General features: G+C 47.2%; 4 protein-coding genes and 1 non-coding gene across 7 annotated transcripts in view; 2 read left to right on the plus strand and 3 right to left on the minus strand.

Annotated features, from left to right (window-relative positions):
• The first annotated feature begins 2,341 nt into the window (after window positions 1-2,341).
• On the plus strand, window positions 2,342-5,744 carry LOC118510887. Its single transcript, XM_036053272.1, has 5 exons — window positions 2,342-2,483; window positions 2,687-4,036; window positions 4,379-4,453; window positions 4,514-4,575; window positions 4,657-5,744. The coding sequence occupies exons 2-5, from the start codon at window positions 2,824-2,826 to the stop codon at window positions 5,719-5,721; spliced, it is 2,415 nt and encodes an 804-aa protein (XP_035909165.1). The 5' UTR covers window positions 2,342-2,483; window positions 2,687-2,823; the 3' UTR covers window positions 5,722-5,744.
• A 1,842-nt stretch (window positions 5,745-7,586) lies between these two features.
• LOC118508916 (serine protease inhibitor-like) lies at window positions 7,587-9,599 on the minus strand. The gene is made up of 2 exons (XM_036048778.1): window positions 7,910-9,599; window positions 7,587-7,837 (listed from the first exon to the last, which is right to left on the minus strand). The coding sequence occupies exons 1-2, from the start codon at window positions 8,943-8,945 to the stop codon at window positions 7,713-7,715; spliced, it is 1,161 nt and encodes a 386-aa protein (XP_035904671.1). The 5' UTR covers window positions 8,946-9,599; the 3' UTR covers window positions 7,587-7,712.
• A 1,028-nt stretch (window positions 9,600-10,627) lies between these two features.
• On the minus strand, window positions 10,628-10,699 carry Trnaq-cug. Its single transcript has one exon. It is a non-coding gene; the product is annotated as a tRNA-Gln (tRNA).
• Window positions 10,700-11,426: 727 nt separating this feature from the next.
• LOC118508924 (protein extra-macrochaetae) lies at window positions 11,427-13,201 on the plus strand. The gene is made up of 2 exons (XM_036048807.1): window positions 11,427-12,363; window positions 12,678-13,201. Coding segments are annotated over exons 1-2 (444 nt in total). The 5' UTR covers window positions 11,427-11,920; the 3' UTR covers window positions 12,679-13,201.
• A 2,291-nt stretch (window positions 13,202-15,492) lies between these two features.
• LOC118508921 (syntaxin-1A-like) overlaps window positions 15,493-22,368 on the minus strand; it is a 29,812-nt gene continuing 22,936 nt past the window's right edge. The window contains exons 10-11 of one of the 3 annotated variants that reach the window (XR_004905827.1): window positions 21,622-22,141; window positions 15,493-21,443 (exon numbers count right to left, since the gene is read on the minus strand). Coding sequence is in view for 1 of the 3 variants with exons in the window: in XM_036048784.1 (XP_035904677.1) it covers window positions 22,061-22,141 (81 nt within the window). In the remaining 2 variants the exon portion in view is untranslated. Of the gene's footprint in view, window positions 21,444-21,592; window positions 22,142-22,368 lie in introns of those variants that run through there. The other 2 variants (XR_004905828.1, XM_036048784.1) reach the window with 2 other exon arrangements.

The raw sequence follows: 22,368 nt of genomic DNA on the forward strand, positions 1-22,368 counted from the left end.
AAGACGCAACGACAGAAACGGTCCGAAAAGGCTCAATCTGAGATGCTTCGATGTGCGGGTGGGCAAAGAACTAAGTAAGTAAAGACGTTAACAATGATTTCCCTATCATTCATTTGATTTACACCATAATGTGTGGTAGGCAGGCGACTGTTCGAACTGCTCTGACTCTACCTGACGGAGCAGAAGCCATAAAACGCTCCGGAAAAAAGAAACTGAATAAACGAGCCTTTTCGAGCCGTGAATCGTATTCCTTTTCTAAAAAGCATAGCCCAAGCCAAAGGAAACCTTATGACACGTTAAAGCTTGTAATCAAAACAAAGAAGAACGAGGAAGAGAGAGAGAGAGAGAGAAGGCAAAACACATAACCGTTATCCATCGGCCAGAGTTATGCGCACCTGAGAATTTCACGCATATATTGAAAGAGCCGGAAAACTTTCTTCGTTCCCTATCCCTCAGCGGCAAGGCAAGAAAAGAATCTCCGACTGCAGGGGAAGGAAACACAGTAGAAACGATCGAAGCGCATCGCAAAGCAAAGATCAAGAAGAGATCATTCAATGAGACACAGACTCTTTAATGGGCACACATCGGTATGGCCGATGGGTTTTATGGTCTGCACGTGTGCGTCCTCGCCGTCGTTGAAGGTGCAGCGAAGAACGAGCAAGTGTTAAGCCACGAAAGACGTTAAACACATAAGAAAGTTAACATCTCCACGCACAGAGCCCTGGGAACACACGGAGCGGCGAAGGAGTGAGCGAAGCAGGGATCGGCAAGAAGGCCGATCGCCCGAAATCGCCCGGCCACCAGCCGAAGCCTTCATCTTTCCGAGCGTCGGGTGAAGTGATTGAAAAAAGCAGAACAGGATTCCGGTCACACAAGGTCATAGCCATGATGGCGGTGGTTTGGCGGTGAAACGAACAGGTCCCCGCAGCACCCTCGGAACTGCACCGCCTCGCGTTCGCTTCTGTACCGAACACGATCGTTCAGGGTTGTGTGATCGTCGGTTGGTGGGTTTTTGTTTGCCCGTCCTTTTTCCCGCAGGTAGGTACCGGACACTGGTTGCCTAAAAGCATGAAAAGGTTACTTTTACGACGGGCCTGTTCCCACGATTGCACCGTCTTTTTAAAAACCTCCGCCCAAGATGCTGCATCGCTGGGCTGGGAAAAAGGAAGCGCCTTCCATTGAATGGGAAAGGAAACAGGTACGTGGGACCGGGACTGGTTTGGGCAAGGTGTGTATGTGCGTACGTGACGGAAGGTGGAAAGCTTTTTTGCATAAGTTTGCGCCAAGGATCGCAAAAGGTTCGCTGTGAGCAGTCCGGTAAAGGTAGCAAAGGATAATGAAACAGGTTGAGTGGCAGTGCAGAACTGAATTGCCCTCTAGCAGGCAGAAACACGCGATCCGTCGCCAGCCATTCAATCATGAAACACATTTTGAAAGGTCAAGCTACGTTGGTACAACTCAGGTAGGAGATATATTAAAAAAGGGATGTTTTAAATATGACTTTCTTACTGGCTGGCAATCTGAAGGCTATTAGACTTATTGTTTAAAAGCATATTCATTCAACCTATCCGTGATGAATGTATCGCTTTATTAACAACGTAAGGGAATGAGGTCTCAGAGGCCCAAAGCCTTCATAAATAAACGAGTTTAAAAAAAAGCGTTTGTTACCAGATAATTTGTACCAAGATTCACTATCAGCACCACACCGAAACGTCCTAGGCCCTTCAAAATCATCGATAATAAACGCTCTGGTTTTTACAGCATCCTCTCCTTCTATCTTCTCCAGCAAGGCATTAGCGGAGATCTTATGCTATGCAGTAGAATAAGTTGATAAGGAAGATTGAGGGCCTGGTGAGTTTATTGTGCCTCACCTTTTGCCCAACGATCACAACAAGAAGATCTAGCCTTCCAGTTCTGGACAGAAGATAATCATTCAGAAGCAGCTCCTGAGGAGGGCTACTTCGACGTTCAGCAGGATACGCTGTGTTCGATACCAAGAAGCAAGGTCCTGCTGTGTTGGTCTTGGAGTACCTGCCGGAAGTACCTTGCCGTCTATTTCATGCCGTATCACACAATGCGAAGAAGGATATAGTCCTCAGGTTCGATCCTGTTGATGCCAAGAAGATCTTTGAGCTACTAAGTCATGTGTTGCGCTAACAGCTTAGCTTAGCCTCTCGTGGTCTGATAAGTGACGCGTATTCGTGTTGTTCTGGACCGAGCGAACCCGAGACCCGTCCCTTCGACAATCTTGAAGTTGTGTGAACGATCACGATTGCTCGATCGATTCTGATCGCTCTCAGCAAGGGGTTTGGGTCATTCAGTGGTAGAGTGAGTATAGCCAGTAATCAAATAACTTTGCACTTAACCACACCGCAAACATCGTAAAAAAGCAGCACATTCCATCTACTTGATCACTCTGCGTGAATGGCTCGGTACAGACTCTGGGCTGGACAAGCACTGCTCTCGGCGTATCAGTCCCGCGGGTACGATGCCGGGGATCGTAGTGCAACATAAACATAAAATCTACGGCACCCCCTGCCGTAACCCATCATCATCATCATCATCGGCTCATGGGCGTGATCGTCGTCGTAGTCGTCATCTCATAATCATACGCGCGTTACGCCTGCACCGAATCAACAACGCCCGTTGCGTCCGATCAATTGTGTCAAATTGTTTCTATTTTAAGGTGTACATTATTTTTAAAACTTTCACCCCTGCTTGCGGGACGCAGAACATCGCATCGAGCGGAACTGCAGTCGGCATCCGATACGGTGCCCGTGAGAGTGTGGTAGCGAACAAGTGGCGAAGATCGCGAATCGCGTTATGTGGTCGTGGCCAGTCGTGCTGTTCTTGCTGTGGGTGCAGGCCGAGTCCGGTTCCGGTGTGCGCGGCTCGACGCAGCTACGATTTCCGTACAGCAGCACCAACTTCAGCCTCAGCCTGTACAAGGCGGCCTTCCGGGCGGAGCAGAATGTGGTCGTTGCTCCGTTCACGTTGCAGAACAGCATCGCCATGCTGTACTCGATCGCAACGGGGACGACGCGCGATCGGCTACGCGAGGTGTTTGGGTTGTCGTCCAACTTTACCGAGTTTATCATCAAACAGAAGCTGTTGCACTACACGCTGAGTGACGTTGGCGGTTCGGAGGGTTTCCGCCTGAAGAACCGCATCATCGTGAACGGATTCCGCGAGGTGGACGCCCGGATGCGCACCATCATGCACGAGGATCTCGACACGGTGCTCATGTACTTCGACTTTGCCCAACGCGAGGGCGTCGTTCGGAGGGCCAATCACTTCCTCAGCATGCGCACGAACGGGCTCATCCGGGACACACTGTTCCTGGGTGATGTGCCGCGCCATTTGCAGCTGATCCAGCTTAGTACCGGCTCGTTCCGGCCCCCGTTTGCGAGTGGGTTCGATGCGCGGGACACGATCGCGCGCGACTTCCGGACCGGATGGATCGAGAAGCTCTACCAGACGACCACCATGTTTAAGGAGGGCGATTTTCGCTTCGCCCGCATCCCGGAGCTGGAGATCGAGGTGCTGGAGCTGCCGTTCCACGCGCGCAGCGATTCGGTGCTGTGGATCATGCTGCCCGATCGTGATGCCGAGCTGGAGCGCATCGTGAAAGCACTGGAACCGGAACACTTTGACGCGATCTACGCACACTTCAGCATGAAACGTGCCAGCATTGTGGTGCCCGTGTTCTCGATCAAGACCGAGTTCAATGCTACCGACTTCCTGCGGAATACGATCGGACTGGATGCGCTGTTTCGGATGCGGGAGCTGCGCTTCTTCGACGATCACGATTCCGCACTGGACGGGGTGATGCATCGGGCGGCCATTTCCGTTCATGAGCAGTCGGCAGAGGCCGGCGGTATCGCGACGGTGCACAGCTTCAGCAAACGGAGTGCACCGGCGTCCTCGTACCAATTCTACGTCGGTCGCTCGTTTCTGTTTGCGCTCTTAAAAAAATCCACCAAGCAGCTTCTGTTCATTGGCCACCTTTACAGGCCACACGATCTGGTGGAGGTGTGATAGCGGTGGGAGATCGTTCTGCGTTTGAATTGGACCGAATAGGAGACATATCCCAACGGCGAAAAAAGGTGATACCGCGCGAGAATTGAATGTTTTCTTTAACGCCCCGCGTTTCGCATGCTAACAACATCCGAAACATGTGTCCTCCCTACCGCCGCCTGTAACCCGTTTCGTCCACTAATCTTGTTCGGGTGTGCATTTCGAGAGCGGAGCGTGCAGTTCTCAATGCTCGAGCTGGACCCGGCGTTTGTGCCGCGAGCAACATTATTCGCCACAAACTGTCAAAACGAAGAGAGTTCGCCTTGAGCTGAGCACTTGCCGGTTTGATTTGGGTGACGCGGCTCACCAAACATTATTATTATTATGGTGTTCTCCGGCCTGTTGGCCTCCTGTGTGGCCATCGATCTACCCCCTGGTAGGTGTTTCGTGTTGAACCATTTGTAACAGCCGTTGTACCCTTCGCATCACGTTTCAGATCCTACGACAGACGACGCGATTGTTGCGGCGAACAATCAATTTTCGCTCGGCTACTTCAAGGTGCGTGACATCATCGTGCCGCGGCTGTGCTCTCCCGCTTTTAATGTGCGCTTTTGCTCTCGAATTTCGATCGTGTTGTAGGCCTGCTACGATGAGAAGTGCAACAGTGTTGTCTCGCCGTACCACGTGCGGTTGGCGCTCTCCATGTTCTACCCGGTAGCCGGTGCGGCCGTGCAGGAAGACTTCCAGGTCGCGTTCGGATTGCCCCCGGATGTGCAGGCTACCATCGAGCAGCAGAAACGGTTGGCCACACAGCTGCACGACGGACGGCATCTGAAGGCACTGTCGTTCGTGCTGATCGAGGAGACCCGGCCGCTAGCGAGTGAGTTCAAGCGATTGTTTACGGAAACCTTCCAGACGACGCTCGAGCCAGTCGATCTTACGGACGACATTCCGTCTGCGTTGGCAGTCAATTCGTTCTACCAGCGGGCACAAACCGAAATCGAGGACTTTATCAGCGAGGGTGATGTCTTCTCGCTGCCTCCTTGCTTCAGCCTGATGCTGTTCAGTGGTGTGTCCGTCCTGACACCGCTTGCCGTTCGGTTCGATGCCGCGGACACCGCGATGGAGGTGTTTCAATTTGTGAATGCTCCCTCGCAGCGGGTTCCAATGATGCACACGAAAGCCCTCATTCGCTGGTGCCAGCACAACGAGCTCGGGTGCACGGTTGCCGAAGTTCCATTCGATGTCGCCAGCGGACTATCGCTGCTCGTGCTACTACCGGACGAAGGCACGGAACTGCGCCAGATCGTGACCGGTATCAGCACCGTCCACCTGGCCCAAATTGATGAACGTCTGCAGCACACCTGGACCGATTTGAAGCTGCCAAAGTTTTTCGTCCGGGAGAAAACCGAACCCAAGACGATCCTTGGCAAGCTGGGCTACGGCGGAGTGTTCGAGATAGACGATTTGCGCGTGTTTCACGACACAGGACGAACGCGTCTTAACGGGTTCTTCCAGCACTGTTACATGGCAGTGAACGAAGGTGGCGGCGAAATTCCCGGACCCGTACCCGCAACCCCACCTACTGAGTGTAGTTTCCATGGCAACCGTCCCTTCGCCTTTCTCGTACGCCGCACAGTGGACGGCAATGTGTTACAGTTAGGCAACTATTCGAAATACATTGATCCCGACGAACAGTTCTGAACCGTGGGATGAAAAAAACTGAAGAATATATTAACTCCGACCTTTCTTTGGACTGGGGTCCCTTTCCTTCTTTCGAAGCAACTGGGGTCAGGTGTTATTGGGGGCGCACAACACTCACTCAGCCAACGGTTCAACGGTTTACGCCTAACACGGTGTAAAACAGTGTTTAGGGGCGCCAGTCTACCAAAACGCGCACCTTGCCGAACGGAGCGCGCGTAAATGCAAATTTTATAAAAACCGGCCAAAAGGCATCTCGACCGACTGCGTTGACCCCTTCCCGTTTGATAATACCACTCGTCTTTAAGTATGCTCGAGCAGCAAATGGTTCTTCCCCTAGTTCATTGAACGAAATGGAAATTCAGTAACCCCCATTAAGGCCCGTCGATTCCCATGAGGAATTTCGGGTCGAACGAAGTAAAGGACACACCTTGCAGTACGCGAACCCCGAACCCGAGCTGGAATCCGTCCAAGAGTGCTCGTTCGAATCCATCCTCACATTTAATCAACAAGAGACAATTAATTCATCCCACTAGCATTAATTGAGAAATGAAAATCAATGTCCAATGCCACCGAACGACTGCTGCCATAGCAATTACGGGAAGCGAGCAACGATTCCAACGACATTTGGCAGTGGCAGATGCTGGCCATGTGTGCGCTGCCGGATTGGCAATCCGTCCACGAGGGGGACACATCGGTGGCATGTGTTTTGAGTCCACCGAGGCTGGCTTGTTCCGGTTTGGCCGTTAGTGTCAAATCAGAAAAAAGCGTTGAGCGTTATTTGGCAGTTGCTTGAAAACCAGCAGGAAAAAAAACCCCGAGAGGGAACACCGGTGCAAGATATCTAATCGCAGGCAGCAGCGTGGTCGTTGTCCCGCGCTAGGATCAAGCAGGAGCGTTCGGCCTTTTCCCATCATCAGCTGCGACGCGGTTAACGAATGAGCGCGCGCGCGTCCTTGCGTACACTGCCACCGGAACAGCTGACACAGTGGTCTCGTGAGAACGCACTCTCGCTCGATTGTGTCCTTATAAAACGCATGCACACCCCTCCAGCTACCTTTGCCAGCAGTTTGACTGCAGCCGGCCTGAGCAGCTCATGCATTTGTCAGCTGGCTGGATGAGGCGGTAGTTAAGGGTCACCGGGGGCTGTGGCTGTGGTGGTGCGCGAGGGTTCAAACCGATTGGCAATTGGGTTGTGTTGACGCGACAGCGGCATGGCACCTTTTTTTTTTGAGTTTGGTACACCGGCCGTTAGATTCTTTGGATAAAAATATCACTCCTCGGCTTATGCTCTGGTGGCTGCTTCGACGATGGAAAAGTCAATGAGCGCTATTACGCGGCTGATGAGCAGAATGCAAGATGCGCGGCTCATCTGCCTCGTTCGGGAATCGACAACGTCAGCACTCTATGCCAGCCTGTCCACCACATGCGCCACATGCATGCGTCCTGGCCTAATAATAATCTACACGGTAACGATAGATTTCCAGGGGGTCGGAACCTGGAACACGGTTGCCGCTGCACAGCTATTGCAGCATGTGCGCCGCCAGTTGCAGTCGTTCGATGCGCAAACGCAATTAGCATCTGCTTTTTCCAGGTTTTTTTTCCCGTTGTTTTGGATTTCCCTGGGGTGAGAAAACTACCCAATTCCCGTGCGTAAATGCTAGGTTTTGTTTGCTGCGGGTTTTTTCGTTGTGCGATTTCATTTTAATTCCTAACTGATAAGGGACATCCCAGGGCACTTTGAGCTAAAGGACACCTGCTGTCATACCTCTTTTTTCCCAGGCCCAAAGAGTCACAAATTATCACAGAAAAAGATTCTCTAGTAGGCCATGGCCTTCAGACGTATTAAGCAAGATCATCATTTGGTGTAAGATCAATAAATGTATTGTTGGTATCCGCTTGCTTTTTATTGAATAACTAAATAACCAACATTCTGTTTATTATACGAATAAAACTACTTACCCAGTGTTAGGGGCGTTATCCTCCGACTGCTGCTACTCGTAGTTGGAGTAATGTCCCACAAAAAGGATTGTGTCGATGGACAGTTTTTTAATGATGAAAATGAACGGTTTGTCGGCCCGGAACTGTGTGTTTCGGATGCGAAATTTCGTCCCGATGGCTGTTGCGAAAGGGAAAGAGAATAAGTTAATACGACTAAACGTACTGGTAATCGAAAACGATGGCCACTTACACGTGACGGCTGCCGCTTCGGTTCCCTGCTCATCGACCTGTATGAAGGTGCTCTGCTTCATTGTGCCCAGCATCGATTTGTGGCTCTGGAACACGGAAAACCCTTCCACGTCGAATAGCTGTCCATGGCCCATGCGCTTGAGCACATCCCGCGCATCATGGCTGTCGCTGATGGAGAACTTGGGCAGCCAAAGGTCCACCATCTTCGGCATGGCCGACGTTTCCAGCTCGTCCAGCAGCTCGGCCGACAGCAGTTCGAACAGCTCGTCAAACGTACCGTTGCGATGGGGCACGAGGATCCACATGGTAAGATCGCTCTCCTCGCTGTACGGTAGCTGTACGGCGTGGAACGTTGGCTGCGCGTAGTACAACACCTCCAGCGCGACACTCATCATGTCCACCGACCGCAGTCCATTGCGGAAGTGAAACGTCTCTTCCACGGTGCGTTCCGGATCGAACTTTTGGGCCCAGTTGGCGCGCATATGCAGCGCGTTCAGCAGCATCAGCTCCACGTTCACGTCGACGTCCGGTTCGGCCAGATAGTTCCGGATGCTTCCGTCCGTAACGTCGGCTGCCCATTCGTTAACGTCCTCGACGACCGCTCGGCGATTGCTGAAAGCCACCGTTCGTGGCTCCACATGGAAGATGGTTTTGACCGCATTCTCCAGCTCTCGAGAAAGCTGCCCTTCGGTCTGCAGTACGGCAAAGGACACGTTCAGGAACCGGCTCTGTTCCAGATCGTTCACCAATTGCTCTGCATTCGATCGGGCGTACCCAGTGTCCGACGGCAGATAGAAGGCACGCTGTACGATTTCGCGCGTCCTCTCGTCGGACACCTGATACAGGGCGGAGAACGCAAGTCGGACGGCTACTGGCGAAACGATCAAGTTGCCGGACGCGTTGAACGATTGCTTGAAGTACTGCACCGAAAAGTCCGCATCGCCAAAGCTCAGGTCTGGTCCGGTCGATGCTGGAGTCGTTGCACCCAATACCGTCAACAGCGCCCACAGCGGCACCAGGCTAGCGGCCAATTTCATGGTTACGAAAGGTCACGCGCCAAGTCGAGTCGAGTCCGATGAGTTCACAATGGCTTCGCTGTGGTATGGCTTCCACCGTCCGGCTATACACAGTGTGACTGTGGTGGGTTCGTTCTACTGTCCGCAGCAAGACACCACATTCGGCGACCCGTAAAACCAAGCCTGCAGGCAAAACGAAGCAAACCCTCCCCGGACACCAGATTGACGGTGATATCTCTTCCCAAGCAGTGCTGCTGGTGTGTGTTTGTTGGATCATCCCGTTTCTTGCATCCACCAAAACCTGTTTGACCACTTTCTGGGCGAGTTCTTGAGCGTTCTCATCCCCCATGTCAAGAACGCGCTGCATTCCTCCGAGGTGTTTGCCGTGTCCGTCCGTGTGAGGATGTTCGGAGAATAAACAAAACACACTCTCAAGTTCATTTGCTTAATGATTGGACAGTATGCAGAGGATGTGGGCAGCAAATAACGAGCGAGAGCATATTCAATCATCGGCCGGTTTGGTTTGGGGCTGAAGTATGTGAGTCCGCCCGAATAATGGTCAAAATTAGCGTTTAAACTGTAACGTACAATTCACTCTTGTTGGGAGACATTTCCTTCTCCGAACTGTGAAAGGGCACCTTATCCCGGGTGTACTCGGCCAGCAGACACTACAAGATAATACAGAACCGTTGTATTATAAAACGGGAAAAAATATTACTCGAGCGGCAACTTAATGATGTTTGCCCTCACACGGATTTCCATGCCAGTTCCGTGTTTGTCCTCCAACGGAAATCGATAATCAGCGCACGTGCGTAAATATGAACACGTGTCTCGATGTTGCCGTGGATAAAATGAAAAGGCCACCATCACCCACGAAGAAACGGCCGTGGTCCCCAAGTCGGCCCATGCAAGGAATTGAGTTACGCTAGCACACATATTGGTGTACGGTCCAAGGGTGGTTCGGTTCGGTTCGACGGTTCGGCTAGGACGCTGTTTTGAGATTGTATTCCGCCCGCTGCCAGCCTTTCCCAGGCAACCGACATCCGCATCCCGTACGGCGGCTCTGCTCGAACTCGCAGCAGAGGATTCCCACAGGAACGTTTGCAGCTGCACAAATTTCGCATCGGATTCGACCGAAACGTGGGAATCGAGTGTAGCGCTGTGTGCCGGGAATGACGGGAAATGGCACAGCAGGAAACAATGAAACAAAAACACTGTACGGATGAAACCAATGAAGCTGCACGATTTTTTCCGTCCAAGTAATGGGCTCACAAAAGGGTTTGTGTCTGTTTCTTAAATGCAATATCACCTTGATCTGTAGCTCTTGGTCAATAGTTATATTACCGATTTATAATATTATACAATATCATAGAAGTAGGATGTCATGAATATTTTCTCGAACCCGTAAGTTCATGCCTCCCACGTTGGTGTTACTTGTTGAGTTTCTCTATTAGACCTTTTAATATCCCAGTAATGCGAAGAAAACTCGACAAAGGGCCAAGAAACGGTGTTTCTTTTTTGTTATTTTCTTATCGCGATGTTTGTCGTGTCAATTATAACAACAACCCCTTGGTTAGTGTTTCACCTTTTACAAGACTCGGCCAGATGCAGTGTTGAAAAGCTGAACGAAAAAAAATCATTCTCTATCTTCATGGTCTCTCAGCATCGACATCGGTGGCAAGAAAAAAAAGTTCTCTCACTCTAGGTTCCACCGAGATTTGAACTCGGATCGCAGGATTCAGAGTCCTGAGTGCTAACCGTTACACCATGGAACCCTCTCATCAACGCCCCGCTCACTATCGTACATAAGCATTGCTCGAAACCACCGTGCACCTTACACAGGTACTCCCTACTTGCTCTACCGTTCTCCTTCCTCTTGCTTAAGCCAACCAGCTAAGTCTGCCTAGCTTAGCTGTGATTCTTCAATGGTGATGCTGCCGCGGAAATATTTCGTTGGATAAATCAAAAACAAACGAAGCAAAAGAAAAGAACAGAGAAACCGCTATTTCTCTCCCTAAAACAATGAATTAACCAATGTATGTACACCTGGTCGAGCGATAAACCACAGTATGGGTGTGCCAATGTGAAGAAAAGTTTAAGAAATCAACTTGTTACAGCACAATTATTCAATAGGAGGGGGTGGGAAAGGCGGATGAAGGGGCGTATGATGTATCGTAAAACTTTCGACACTTTTCGACCTCGCAATTGCTTTCCACCCTTTACTTTGGTTAGTTTCTAAAGACTCTTTAAAGTTTGTATATAATTTGCCTTAAAATTTCAAATTATTCACAGACATTTGTTACACCATTCGAAGTCGAGGAAAAACACTTGAGGCCTTCCTTGGCGTTTTTCTTTTCTTTCTTCTTACTTGGCCATCAATGTGGTCTTCCGTTGTGAAGCACAATTGTTACCAGCAGCATAAATGCTTCCATGGCATTTTTGCTGCTGCTCACACGCACACACGGACAGCTGCACAAGAGCATAGCCGAATGCCAGCATTACCCCTTGCTGCCTGCCTGACCGTGCGCGGCAGACAGAAGCGGTACGATACCATGCTCCGTCGGACAGAGTGGGACAGACGCGTTCAAACAACATGCGTAGAGATGCAGTTCTCCCAGCAGCGCTAGGGTAGGTCTCACGCGAGTCAGAGCCGTTTTTACAGTTGTGTCTTCTCTGATCTCTTCTCCGGAACGCACACGCGAGCTGTCGTCGTCGTCGTCTCCACGTCCGCGCGTACGTCGTTGTTCGAATCGATTTTTAACCGAGGGCGCAGCCATCTTACGGGGTGTAAAACAGCAGCAGTGGCGCTCACGTCATTTTGAAGGTGTGCAAAAGGGTTTCGAATGATCGATAGTGGCGGTCGATTAACAACAGTGTGTGAACAAAAGCAAGCGTTACTAGCAACTCGGTCGGGTGTGTGACTTAGCAGCAGAGTTGGCTCGTTTTGCGGAAGTTGAAAGTTCGGTAAATCGGACAGTGCAGTGAAAACTACAAATATGAAAGCCATCACGACAATGTGTGCAAAGAATGGGAGTGCTTCGCTGCCGGCAGTCGCGACTGGCCGCGTACAGCGTCACCGCGACGGTGAAAACGACGAAATCAAGCTGTACCTATCGAAACTGCGCGAGCTCGTACCGTTCATGCCGAAAAACCGCAAGCTGACCAAGCTCGAGGTGATCCAAAATGTAATCGATTACATCTGTGAGCTGCAGAATGCACTTGACTCGCATCCCGCGGTCAACAGCTTTGACTCGTTGGCGGTTCTTCAGCATCAGCAGCAACATCACCAGCAGCAGCAAACAGCATATTCGGCCGAATCAATCGAATCCATTCCTCCGGCGCCAGCGTCCAGACAACCACTGGCCACCATCTTGAGCAGTACTGGCAACGTTTCCGGATCGAATATCAACGCTGTCGGCGACGGATTACAGCAGCCTTGGTAGGTGTTTGTTTTTTCGCTTGTTCTCTTGTTCGCTTTCGATGTTTAAATCACGTTCATCCCTGCGCAATCGGGTGTCCATGTAAATTACATGCTTTCTCATCACCACCAGCACGAAAAACCATTCTTGAAGAATGGTTCTCTTTGTTGTACACGAAAGGCTAACCAAGTACTCGTGCCTCTGCTCCGTTGCTGTACAAACAGACGGAAAAGAAGCACTCAGCACGCCATTAACCGCCTAGTATTTGTTCTCAATGATAAGCCATATGCATTTTCAATCTGCCCGCTAATATTTAATCGTTTTCCTTCTACAGATGGCGAACGGCAGCTGTTACTCACCTACCCACCACGGTACACCACCAAGGGGCCGTTTGTGCTATCGGAGGGCAGCGCTCCGTCGCACGAACCAGTCCCAAATTGGCTTACACCATCTGTGATATTACGTCGACGGCCAGCAGGACGACTATACGCGATTGAAGGCCCTGCACCACCCTTCGGCCCAAGGCGTATTGACCGTGCTCATGCTCAAACTCTTCATTCTGCGGACGGGATGACACGGATCTGCAGCGTCGACACGGTGCTAACAAGCGATTGCCAGGGCTGCGCTGCGGCAGGATCTCATCTCAGGCGGATGCTCCGGCTCCCAGCGAATTGCAGTTGCGTTTGCTGTGAACTGCGCCACCCTGCAGGGCTCGTTGCTGTGTAGCTGCCGCCGTAACAGTGTAGTAGTGTTTAATGTGTTTCGGTATCATCCCAGCGATGCAATGCTCCATGATTCGGAGCGCTGGGTTTGGTTGAAGAATGTATATTTAAAATAAATAACGTACTTAACACCTGACTAGGGAGTCGTTGTTGTTTTGTCTGTGTTTACCTTACTGACGACTCAGCGCCTACTACTTCTCCATTTTAAAATGAAGTGCTGTCAAAAGCTTCAACTTCACGTGACGTTCACATGACATTTGAATTTAAAAATCAAATTCAAATTTACGTTGGATGCACATAATTTACAATTGTTGGGAGACATTTCCTTCTCCGAACCAAAGTTCCCGAGACACCTTATCCCGGGTGCGTTCGGTCGTAAAGTTAAAATGTTTTCTTTCGTTTGCTTTCCATTTGCATCCATACGACAACATCTCCGTTCCAACAACGTTGCTGTTCGATTTGTCCAGTTTATTTGCCATTTGTTTCAAAGTGTTGTTTTTCTCTATTGTGGCGCGTTGACCAGTTGACAAGCGTGTATTAGTTTTTGTTTTGTTTTCTTAAGATATTCACATTCGTTGATGCGCGCCCTTAGATCATATATCCTCAATCGTGTGTTTATTGTGACTTTCCAATTTTCCATTCTATAACGTCGTCCTTCGCCCTCTCCCATTGCCTGATTCACTTACATACTTTATGCTACGCTCGCTATCCTTCCTTTCGTACTCTCGCTTACATTCTCTATCTCTCTATCTCGCTTTAATTCTCGCTCTGATCTTCACACACGAGCGAAATTTCGATCCGCGATCTTGTTTCCTCACGGTAGGTGTGTGATGGTGCGCAACCCATGGGACAAGAATCGCATCGCAGGTGCTGCTTATTTGTTTAATTAAATATTTTGTTTGCTAATCTACACTTTAACTGTGTTCGATGAGTGTACCAACTTTTGCCTGTCCGTTCCCAAATGCTTACGTTTATTTGAAGAACACCCTACTAATATGTGTTAATGTGTTCGATTCGTTTTGTATTGTGCTGCTGTAGGGCTACGACGCTAAGCTATTCAAGTTCAATTGATTTGTTATTTTCCTCAACCTGGTGCGCTGGTGCTTTGGTGGATAGTTTTCCCACGCACGCAGCAAACGGAAAATGCCTCAACCTATGCTATTAGCTATGTTAGTTTGTTTGTTTGTTCTTGTCTGTGTGTATACACTCCTTTTGCTACGCTATCCTGAAATGTACGATATTAATTGGTGTGTAAAGAGGTGAAAGAGACTGTTAAACGATTCTGCTAGAATGCTCTCCACTACGCGTCCACTACTATCGCTTCGCCCCCGTTTTTTTTTTTTTGTGCGCTCCTAACGCTGTCCTTTGCTCGTAGTAATCATGCGCCACACACAACATGGACACCCGCCATTTTGCCTTTTATTTTTCTTTTCATTTTCTTTGCACAACACAATTGACTAGTGAACATTCCTGCCTTCCCTACGCCAGGCAGTTCTTCGATGATTGAAATGGTGTACATTTTTTGATGAAAAATCGCTAATTTTTTATCGACACAAGGGCGTGCGGAGATAACAATCATGTCATCCACAAAAAAAAAAAAAACTTTGAGACCAAAATAACGTGCCTTAACACCTTTTATTCTCCTAAAACGCAGCGAAGGGAAGAATCTGAATACAATTCTGCAGAGTTAACTAACCAGACCGTGTTAAGGTAGAAGTAGGGTTTTTTTGCAAAACTTTAACAACCAGAATCCTGAAACCGGAAAATCTCACCAAACAAGTCGTTCGAAAGATAGAGTAGTAAATGATGAAAGTGAGAGATACACAGAGAAGTGATGATTAGCGAGGAAAAACGAGATTTGAGCAACACAAACGGCGAAAGTTTTAAATTAACAGAAGACAACAACAGATAATAAAACTGACTCAGACCCAATAGGGATAAACATATTGGTTGGCGTTTGGTTGCGCTTTACTATTTCATCATTCCCTTTTTTTATTTTTGGTTTGTTTTAAATTCATTCGAATTCTATTAATCAGTAGTACAACGGTGGGATTCAAATAGAAGGGCTTCTTGTTCCTCTTTCTCTCCGGCTGTGATCCAAATGCAACAACACTAAACACACACTAAACGAATGGAACTGCTCACCAAAGACGGGGACACTGAGAAAATGGGGTTTCATACTCATTATCACGACGGTAACACGAGAACGAGACCTGGATTTTCCGAGTCTTTGGACATATCTCGCAGCCCTGCTTGATCGGGTTTTGGAGTTACCTAACTTCACAAGGAAACTGACTGAAAGGAAAAATTAAAACTCCCGCATTCAAGAGAGAATCATGCAGCGGATGTTAAAAAGAAACGAAAGACTGAGAAGAATTGTTCCGAAAAAGGCTAGAGATGAAGGGGCCACTTGTTCACTTCACGTTGTTGTAACTATTCTTCTTCTTTATTTGTCCGTTTTGTTTCGCTCTGTTCACCTTCGTATGCGCAAACATTTCCCTTGTTTCCTTTTGTTTGTTTGTTTCTTTGTTTGTTGCTTGTTTTGTTTTCTCTCAACGTTAATAACCAGCGAATGAATAAATGCAAAAAGGCGATTAATAGTTAGCTTTTATCAACTTGTGTTTATTTTTAAGATCTTCCTTATATAATTTCGAAAGCCATCACTTGATTTTGTATCGTGTTTGTGTAGGTTTTGTGTGTGTGTGTGTGTGGTTTCTTTTTGTTTCTCTTGTGTGGTTGCAGTTTATCCCTTATCTCTTCCCATTGCTTTTCGTCCTCCCAAGTCCTCCACATCCGATTCGTACACCACCAAACACCGGAAACCGTACGAAAAACCCGTACCGTCTCCTTGCTGCCGAATGGATGCCGTGCCACGTGTCCAAAAAAGGAGAACCGATTTTTTGTTTTTGTTTTGCATGCAAACATAACATCATTTGTCCTCGCATGGGGCGCTAGGGCTGGTACAGAAATTAAAACTAAACCTACCAACATACACGGTACCTGTTATTCTATGGTCGAATATACGCACAGTCACGCAGTCATGTTACAGCACAATCAGTAGAAAGAATTGGCAATATTTTTTTCCAAACACATTCAAACATAACAAATTACCATTACTAATACGGGGTAGTACGTTGCAGGCAGCAGTGGCGGCGTCAGCGTCGGTGTCGGCGCCCGCAGCTTCCAAAGAAGCCTGGTAAGGACAACAGCGGAGGAGATAATGATATTCTGGTGCTTTGTGACGTTTTTTGCGAGTGTTTACTACGTTTTTGTTGTTGTCAGTGTTGTTCTGTTGCCTGTTGTTGTGACGTGTTGTTTTTTTTTTTATTTGTTTTGTTTTCATATTCATAGTTTTCATAGCACTGAACGTCTAGTTACTGAAGAGAGGGAGTTACTTTTCTCTTTTTTTGTTTGTTTGTTTGTTTCTGTTTTACTTTCATTTAACTTCGCAATAACTTCAAAATGGACTTATGATTAAATGCAACAATTTACACGTTTTGTTTGTTTGTTTGTTACTTTGTTTTGCTTTGCTTCGTCTTCTGGCTGCTATTTACTTGCTCGAGTTTTGTATATGTTTCGATCGCTTTTACGCTATTTTTTGTTGTTTTTCTTCTGGGAATGTAGTCTTATTACTGAACATCTCCATACGTTGTGTGTGTGTGTTTTTTTTTTCAATGTACTATATTCCAGTGTCCTTTCTCTGTATGTGCGATGGTTCTCTTGCTCTCTTCTCTGCGATGGTGTGTTTGCACGAATGTAGCTGAAGTTGTTTATGAATTAATAGCGTTTTTGTTGTTGTTTTTTTTTGTTTTGTTTGGTGTACGATTCTGATTGATTTTTGTTCTCATTTTGCTGTGTGTGAGTGTTTGTAGCTTTAGCAGCCGTTCTTTACTGACAGAACTATAATAGAATCAAGCGCATTTTTGCTCTGCTACCTCCTTCCCGCTTCTTTTACACATTCTAGTAGGCTGTTCGTTTTTTTTTTGTTTTGTTTTCACGGTTGCTTGCATCAAGTATCTCATCAACATCAAGATTTGTGAAAGAAAAATCAATTGCTTACTTTTAGAAAGTACTGGGTAAACAACAAGTTGGAATTGTTCAGACAAAATTGTCAACTTAATTTGTCCATTCTGCACGTTTGTCGTTATTTGTTTTCCTCCTCCATTTCATCATCTCACGTTCACAGTGTACATGTGCTGGAACAGGCATGAGCTTTCGTTTTTACTAAGATGAGAATGCAACCATAGCAACTGCCAAGCGCAGCGTAACCGATAGCACGATGCACGGCGCGTAACAGCAGTAGCAGCGCCAGCAACAACGTTTGGCTTGTATCAAAGCGATATCCGTTAGCGATTCGAGGCGAAACGAAACAAATTTTCCGCGATAGGTTTTTTTGGGAAGAAAACACAACAAATTTTGACTGCCAGCCCGTATGTTGCCTTGTGTTTTTTTGTTCTTCTTCATTCAACTGCCATTTTGTATCAGTTTCTTCTGCTTCTTTGTGGTCTTTTTACAGGCTTCCGATCGAACTGGTGTACCGTTTGATCTGATTCTGTTTATGCGTTCGTTTTGTTTTCTTCTCTCTATCTTTCCGGATAGGATCAATTTCCACCGTATGCTTTTGGGTTTTTGTACACCACCCCCGTTTTGTTGATAATTGATACAATAGAAATAGAGAGAAAAATATATACTGTACAACAGGGTGCAGCAGCAGGGCAAGACTCCTGCCAACAGGCTGGCCGGCCTTCCTTCCTACCCGGTCTAGATATTTGCCATAACACTATCGCTAACGCCGGCAAGACGTTTGTTGTTGTTGACGTTTTTGTTTGTTTGTTTGTTTGTTTGTTGGGTGTCCTTATCATGCCTTATCGCTCACTGTCTGTATATGCTTGTTCGATCTTCTACAGGTTGCTTTGTTCGCTTTTTGTCCGCGTACGTCTGTGTCTTTTGGGGAGTATGTTTGTCCTGGAATTCTTCGCGATTATCGTGCATCAACTCCTTCCTGGTGTCCCGAGCATCCGCACAATATGCTCTGTGGGTTTGCTGTCTAATCTTACTTTATGTAATATGCAGTGTAGTGTACAGAATTATTGGTGAAGGTCAGGTGGTGGTCAATCATATTTTCATGTCACGTCTCTGTTACACGCTGTGGCAATTGCGCTCCCTAGCTCTGTTCTGCGTGCGGGTCTCTGTGTTCTCTGTGTCGTTATCGGACGAACGACGCGACATCTGGAGATATATAGTTTGCATTAAATAACTATTTAAGTGAATAGGCTATATTTTTGTGTTTTTTCGCATTTTTCGTTTTAGATACTATGTGTATATAATTATGTATATATATATATACTTTCCTTACGATAATAACTAATCAGCCAGCAACGTGTTTGACATACATTCGTCCTTCCTTCGCTTATTGCAGGCAAATCATCATGCTGCTGTTCTGACGTGGTGTGCTGGTGGTGGTGGTGCTGATTTCTCTTCCGCGCCATGATATACTATTGCCAATAATCGGGTTCGGATTAATTCAAGAGTGGTGGATGCAACCCCCGGAAACTCTAGCGAACACATTACACTATTTGTCGTCTTAAAATTGTGTTTTTTGATTACACTACATTTTCGTTTGCTGCCTCCTTCCTGTTCTGTTGTGCTCCGAATCAAATTTATCTCGCTGCTTGCTAATGATTTCATCTTCCCACGGCGGACACCATTGACTGTTGAGTAACACGGATTGTTCTGTACCACACACTATTCTTCTGCCACTGCTTTGAATGTTGTTTCTTCAAATACATTATTGTTTAACTAGAGTTTTGCTTAAATATTACGCATCCCAAATCGTCGCACACCGTGTCGAGCCTTTAGTCCGTGATTACAACAGGCATGTCTGATTGCAGCAGTTTGTTTGTTTGTTCCATCCCTCTTCTGTACCATCGTCAACCCCCGCCGTCCTTTCTGTGCAACGCACAGCCTCCAAAACAAAGGCCTAGGAATGCAGCTAATGAAACAGAACCCCGAAACCGGAACCGGAAAGTAGTGGCATAAACGCAAACTCAAAACGGAGCATCCCTTTGCTGCTACATCATATCTTGATACAGCAGTAGAAAACAACAATCGGCTATCTGCACGCACCTTTCACCCCGCACGTAGTAATACCTTAAATGGCCACGAACATAGTAATTTTATCTGCTTTTGCTCCCATCTGCATTTGCTGCATAACAATTGACGTAACAGTATCGTTCCCTAGCGCTATCGTGTTCGATCGATCCCTATCCACAGCTCTAGCTCTAGCCCGCTTCATTCGACTATTGTGAATCACTACAAATAAAGTACCAACAAAACAACAAATGTGTAACAGATGTAATGCCTAGGAAGGTAAGGCAGCCTCACGTATGGCGCCAGAAATATAAAGGAGCAATCGCTAAGGGTTGGCGGCCAGACCGGAGCTGCTCATATGCGGACAATCATCGCCCGCAAGCTATTGGTGTCTAATGCAAATGCTCCCAGTGTTTGTGTTAAGCGTGTGACTCAGAGACTCCGTTGCATCTTTGCGTACGTTGAAAGAGATGGAAACGTAGGTCAATACACCTTTCGGTTGCATGTTTTCTTCTGTTGCAGCATCCTCCAATCATTGGGCAGTATTGAATTTAGATTTTACTCGATTCTGACTCCTTTTTCCTTGCATGAATGCCTATGCAATTTAGCTTAGCAACAACACAGGGAGGCATTCAAAAATGCTTCAACGCAAACTGTTCACGTTAACATAACACACAAGTATGCAACCGAGGCCCACGAATCCCACACGTTCCCTGGACGTTCCCTGGGGCGCGTCCCTCTCAACCAACCGTCCACTGTGGCTATATAAATTGACTATTCTCATGTGCACGTGTTTAATTAGATAGAGAGTGAGAGAGTGTAGTTTTTTTTACCTGGAAGCGCATAATTGCACACACAAAATGCAGTTCATTCATGGCGAACCGAATGAAACAAACGTGAACTGTACTAAACGATCCTTGCCGAACGAATCCTTCCCCCCGTGTAATAGTCCTCGTTCCTCGTCAAATGAAAGGGTCGAGATGTCACTCTTCTACCTTCTTCCTCCTGCATGGTTGTTATCTGCGAGCTCTGGTGTAAGAATATCATCGGGCCGATATATACCCACATCTACGTTTCGCGTGCCTGTGTAAAGATTTTCGATCGCCCTAAACTCTAAAATATACTTTTTTGTTCACTTTCTCCCTCTCTCTCTCTCTCTCTCCATCTCTCTCTTAGGTAGTCCTTTGCTAAGTTTGTGTCTTAGTTGTAGATTTTGCGTTGCGTATGTGTCGCAAAGATAGAGAGAGAGAGAGGAAGGGACCTTTATCGAATTAATTATTATCACACATTTTCTTGAACATTTTGCGTCATGATGGCACGCCCAATTACTGTTCTGCGACATGGTTGTTCCGCTGTCTTAATTCAAAAACAAACGAACGAAAACAAAAACGTGCCACTGTGCCTGTGCACCCGGAGAGCAGCAGCCGGATATGTGCAAAGTATAAAGATGCATAATCTTTTCCTGTAGCTCCACACACACACACACACGTGTTCGTGCTCTGCAGAGACTGTCTCTCCGGGGGGATGCACTTGCAGGAAAATGCAATTGTGGGTCTCCTCTCTCTAGCAGGGTTAGGTGTGATTATCCGCCATCAATAATGAATACATTCCTATCGTTGGTAGCTGCTGCGGCTGTGTGTGGCCGTATTCTTCTGTCATATATGTCTTGTCCTTACCTATTTTCACATTTATTGCCATTGTCGTCATAATACATGTATTCTCTACCGGACATTCCCGAACACCTAACACGTCCCAATGTCTGTTTCATTCGTGAAGAGCAACAAATAGTTTAACAATCGTTAACCATGGCCACCATTTGTCGCACACGCACTCACATCATATATCGTCGTGGGATGGAGCGGGGTTATAATTGATTTGCAAATTTTCGATCCTGCATTCTTCAAGCCGACCTTAACGAAAAAAAAATGATCACTTTAACAATAATGCTTCATTTTGCTCGGTTTTGTTGTTTCTGGGTCGCAAACGCAAACGAAAGCCGATTTTCTCAACGTGCTGATGCGCTGTCGACGCTTCGTCATCATCCCCCTGACACCTGGGGATAGGAGGTTTACGCTGCGGATGCGGCCCCCAGATCGTGAGATTGCTTCTCCCCCTGCGTGCCAGTTGTGATTTGCTGGGATGGTGTTTAGGTCATACGTTGAACACGGGTGCTATCAACATTAGGTGTGTTTGGTTGGTTCTGGTTTTTCCGTGTGAGTTACGTTCGGTTGTGGGGTCAGCCACAAATAAATGCACAGGTGCACAAGGGATCGCACGGTATACGGTACCTGCAATTGTTACAAGCCAATATGAGAACGATTTTGCCAAAAGGCGGGACAAAGTCCGGAAATTTGCGATGATCGGGGATCGGGTGAAAGGGGAGAAGGATTATCAGTAGATGAATGTGATTTTTTTTTATGTTGAAAGCGATGTTGTGTATTTGTGATTGTAACAGATTATACTCACTTTAATCGTAAATTGAAGGTAACAGAGTAAATAACATAAATCCAAAAGCATTATTTTCCTATGAACCTATAAAAGAACGTCGGGGTGTGTGGGCCTTTGAACGTTAAAAAAACGGTACCTTTTTGTATGATGCTTTGGTGTACAGCAAACAATCGTTTCTACCCTCACTACCTCTCACTAATTAAAACTTCCCCCTATAATAATGTTCTACTTTCTCTGCTATGGTTTATGAGCTTGAGTTTGAATTTGAATTACAACAGTGTAGTGTTTCGCCCCTCTTATAATTCAGTTGTGCTCTCCGTAGGACAACCTTCAGCAGCAGAAGAGGTGTGTGTGTGTGTTTAATACTAGGTAGCACAACCGAATGAATGAATGTACCCCATTCGACCGCTCGCTCCGTCTTCGAGGAAGGTTGACGCAATATAAGTTCGTTGCTTGCTTAGAAACCGAAGTATCCGGCAATGGTTGATGCAACCACGATCAGCAGAATGGTTAGACATACCAGAATAATGATCTTCTTCTGCTCGGTTCGAAACGGGTCGGATGACGGACGGTAGTTACGGTGGCGACGAAAATGAGCGCGGTGTTGTCACGGTCGGCGCAGGAAAAGAAAGTTTAAGATAACGTATATAGAAACCAAGAATCCATTTGCATTGCTACGTCTACCGTTCACTAGGGACAAGAAAACGTTCAACAACAGAAATATGAACCCCCTTTTTTACCGAAAAACGAACTAAATCACGTTTT

Source organism: Anopheles stephensi, chromosome 3, assembly GCF_013141755.1.
Source record: "Anopheles stephensi strain Indian chromosome 3, UCI_ANSTEP_V1.0, whole genome shotgun sequence".
Classification (NCBI taxonomy): Eukaryota; Metazoa; Arthropoda; class Insecta; order Diptera; family Culicidae; genus Anopheles; species Anopheles stephensi.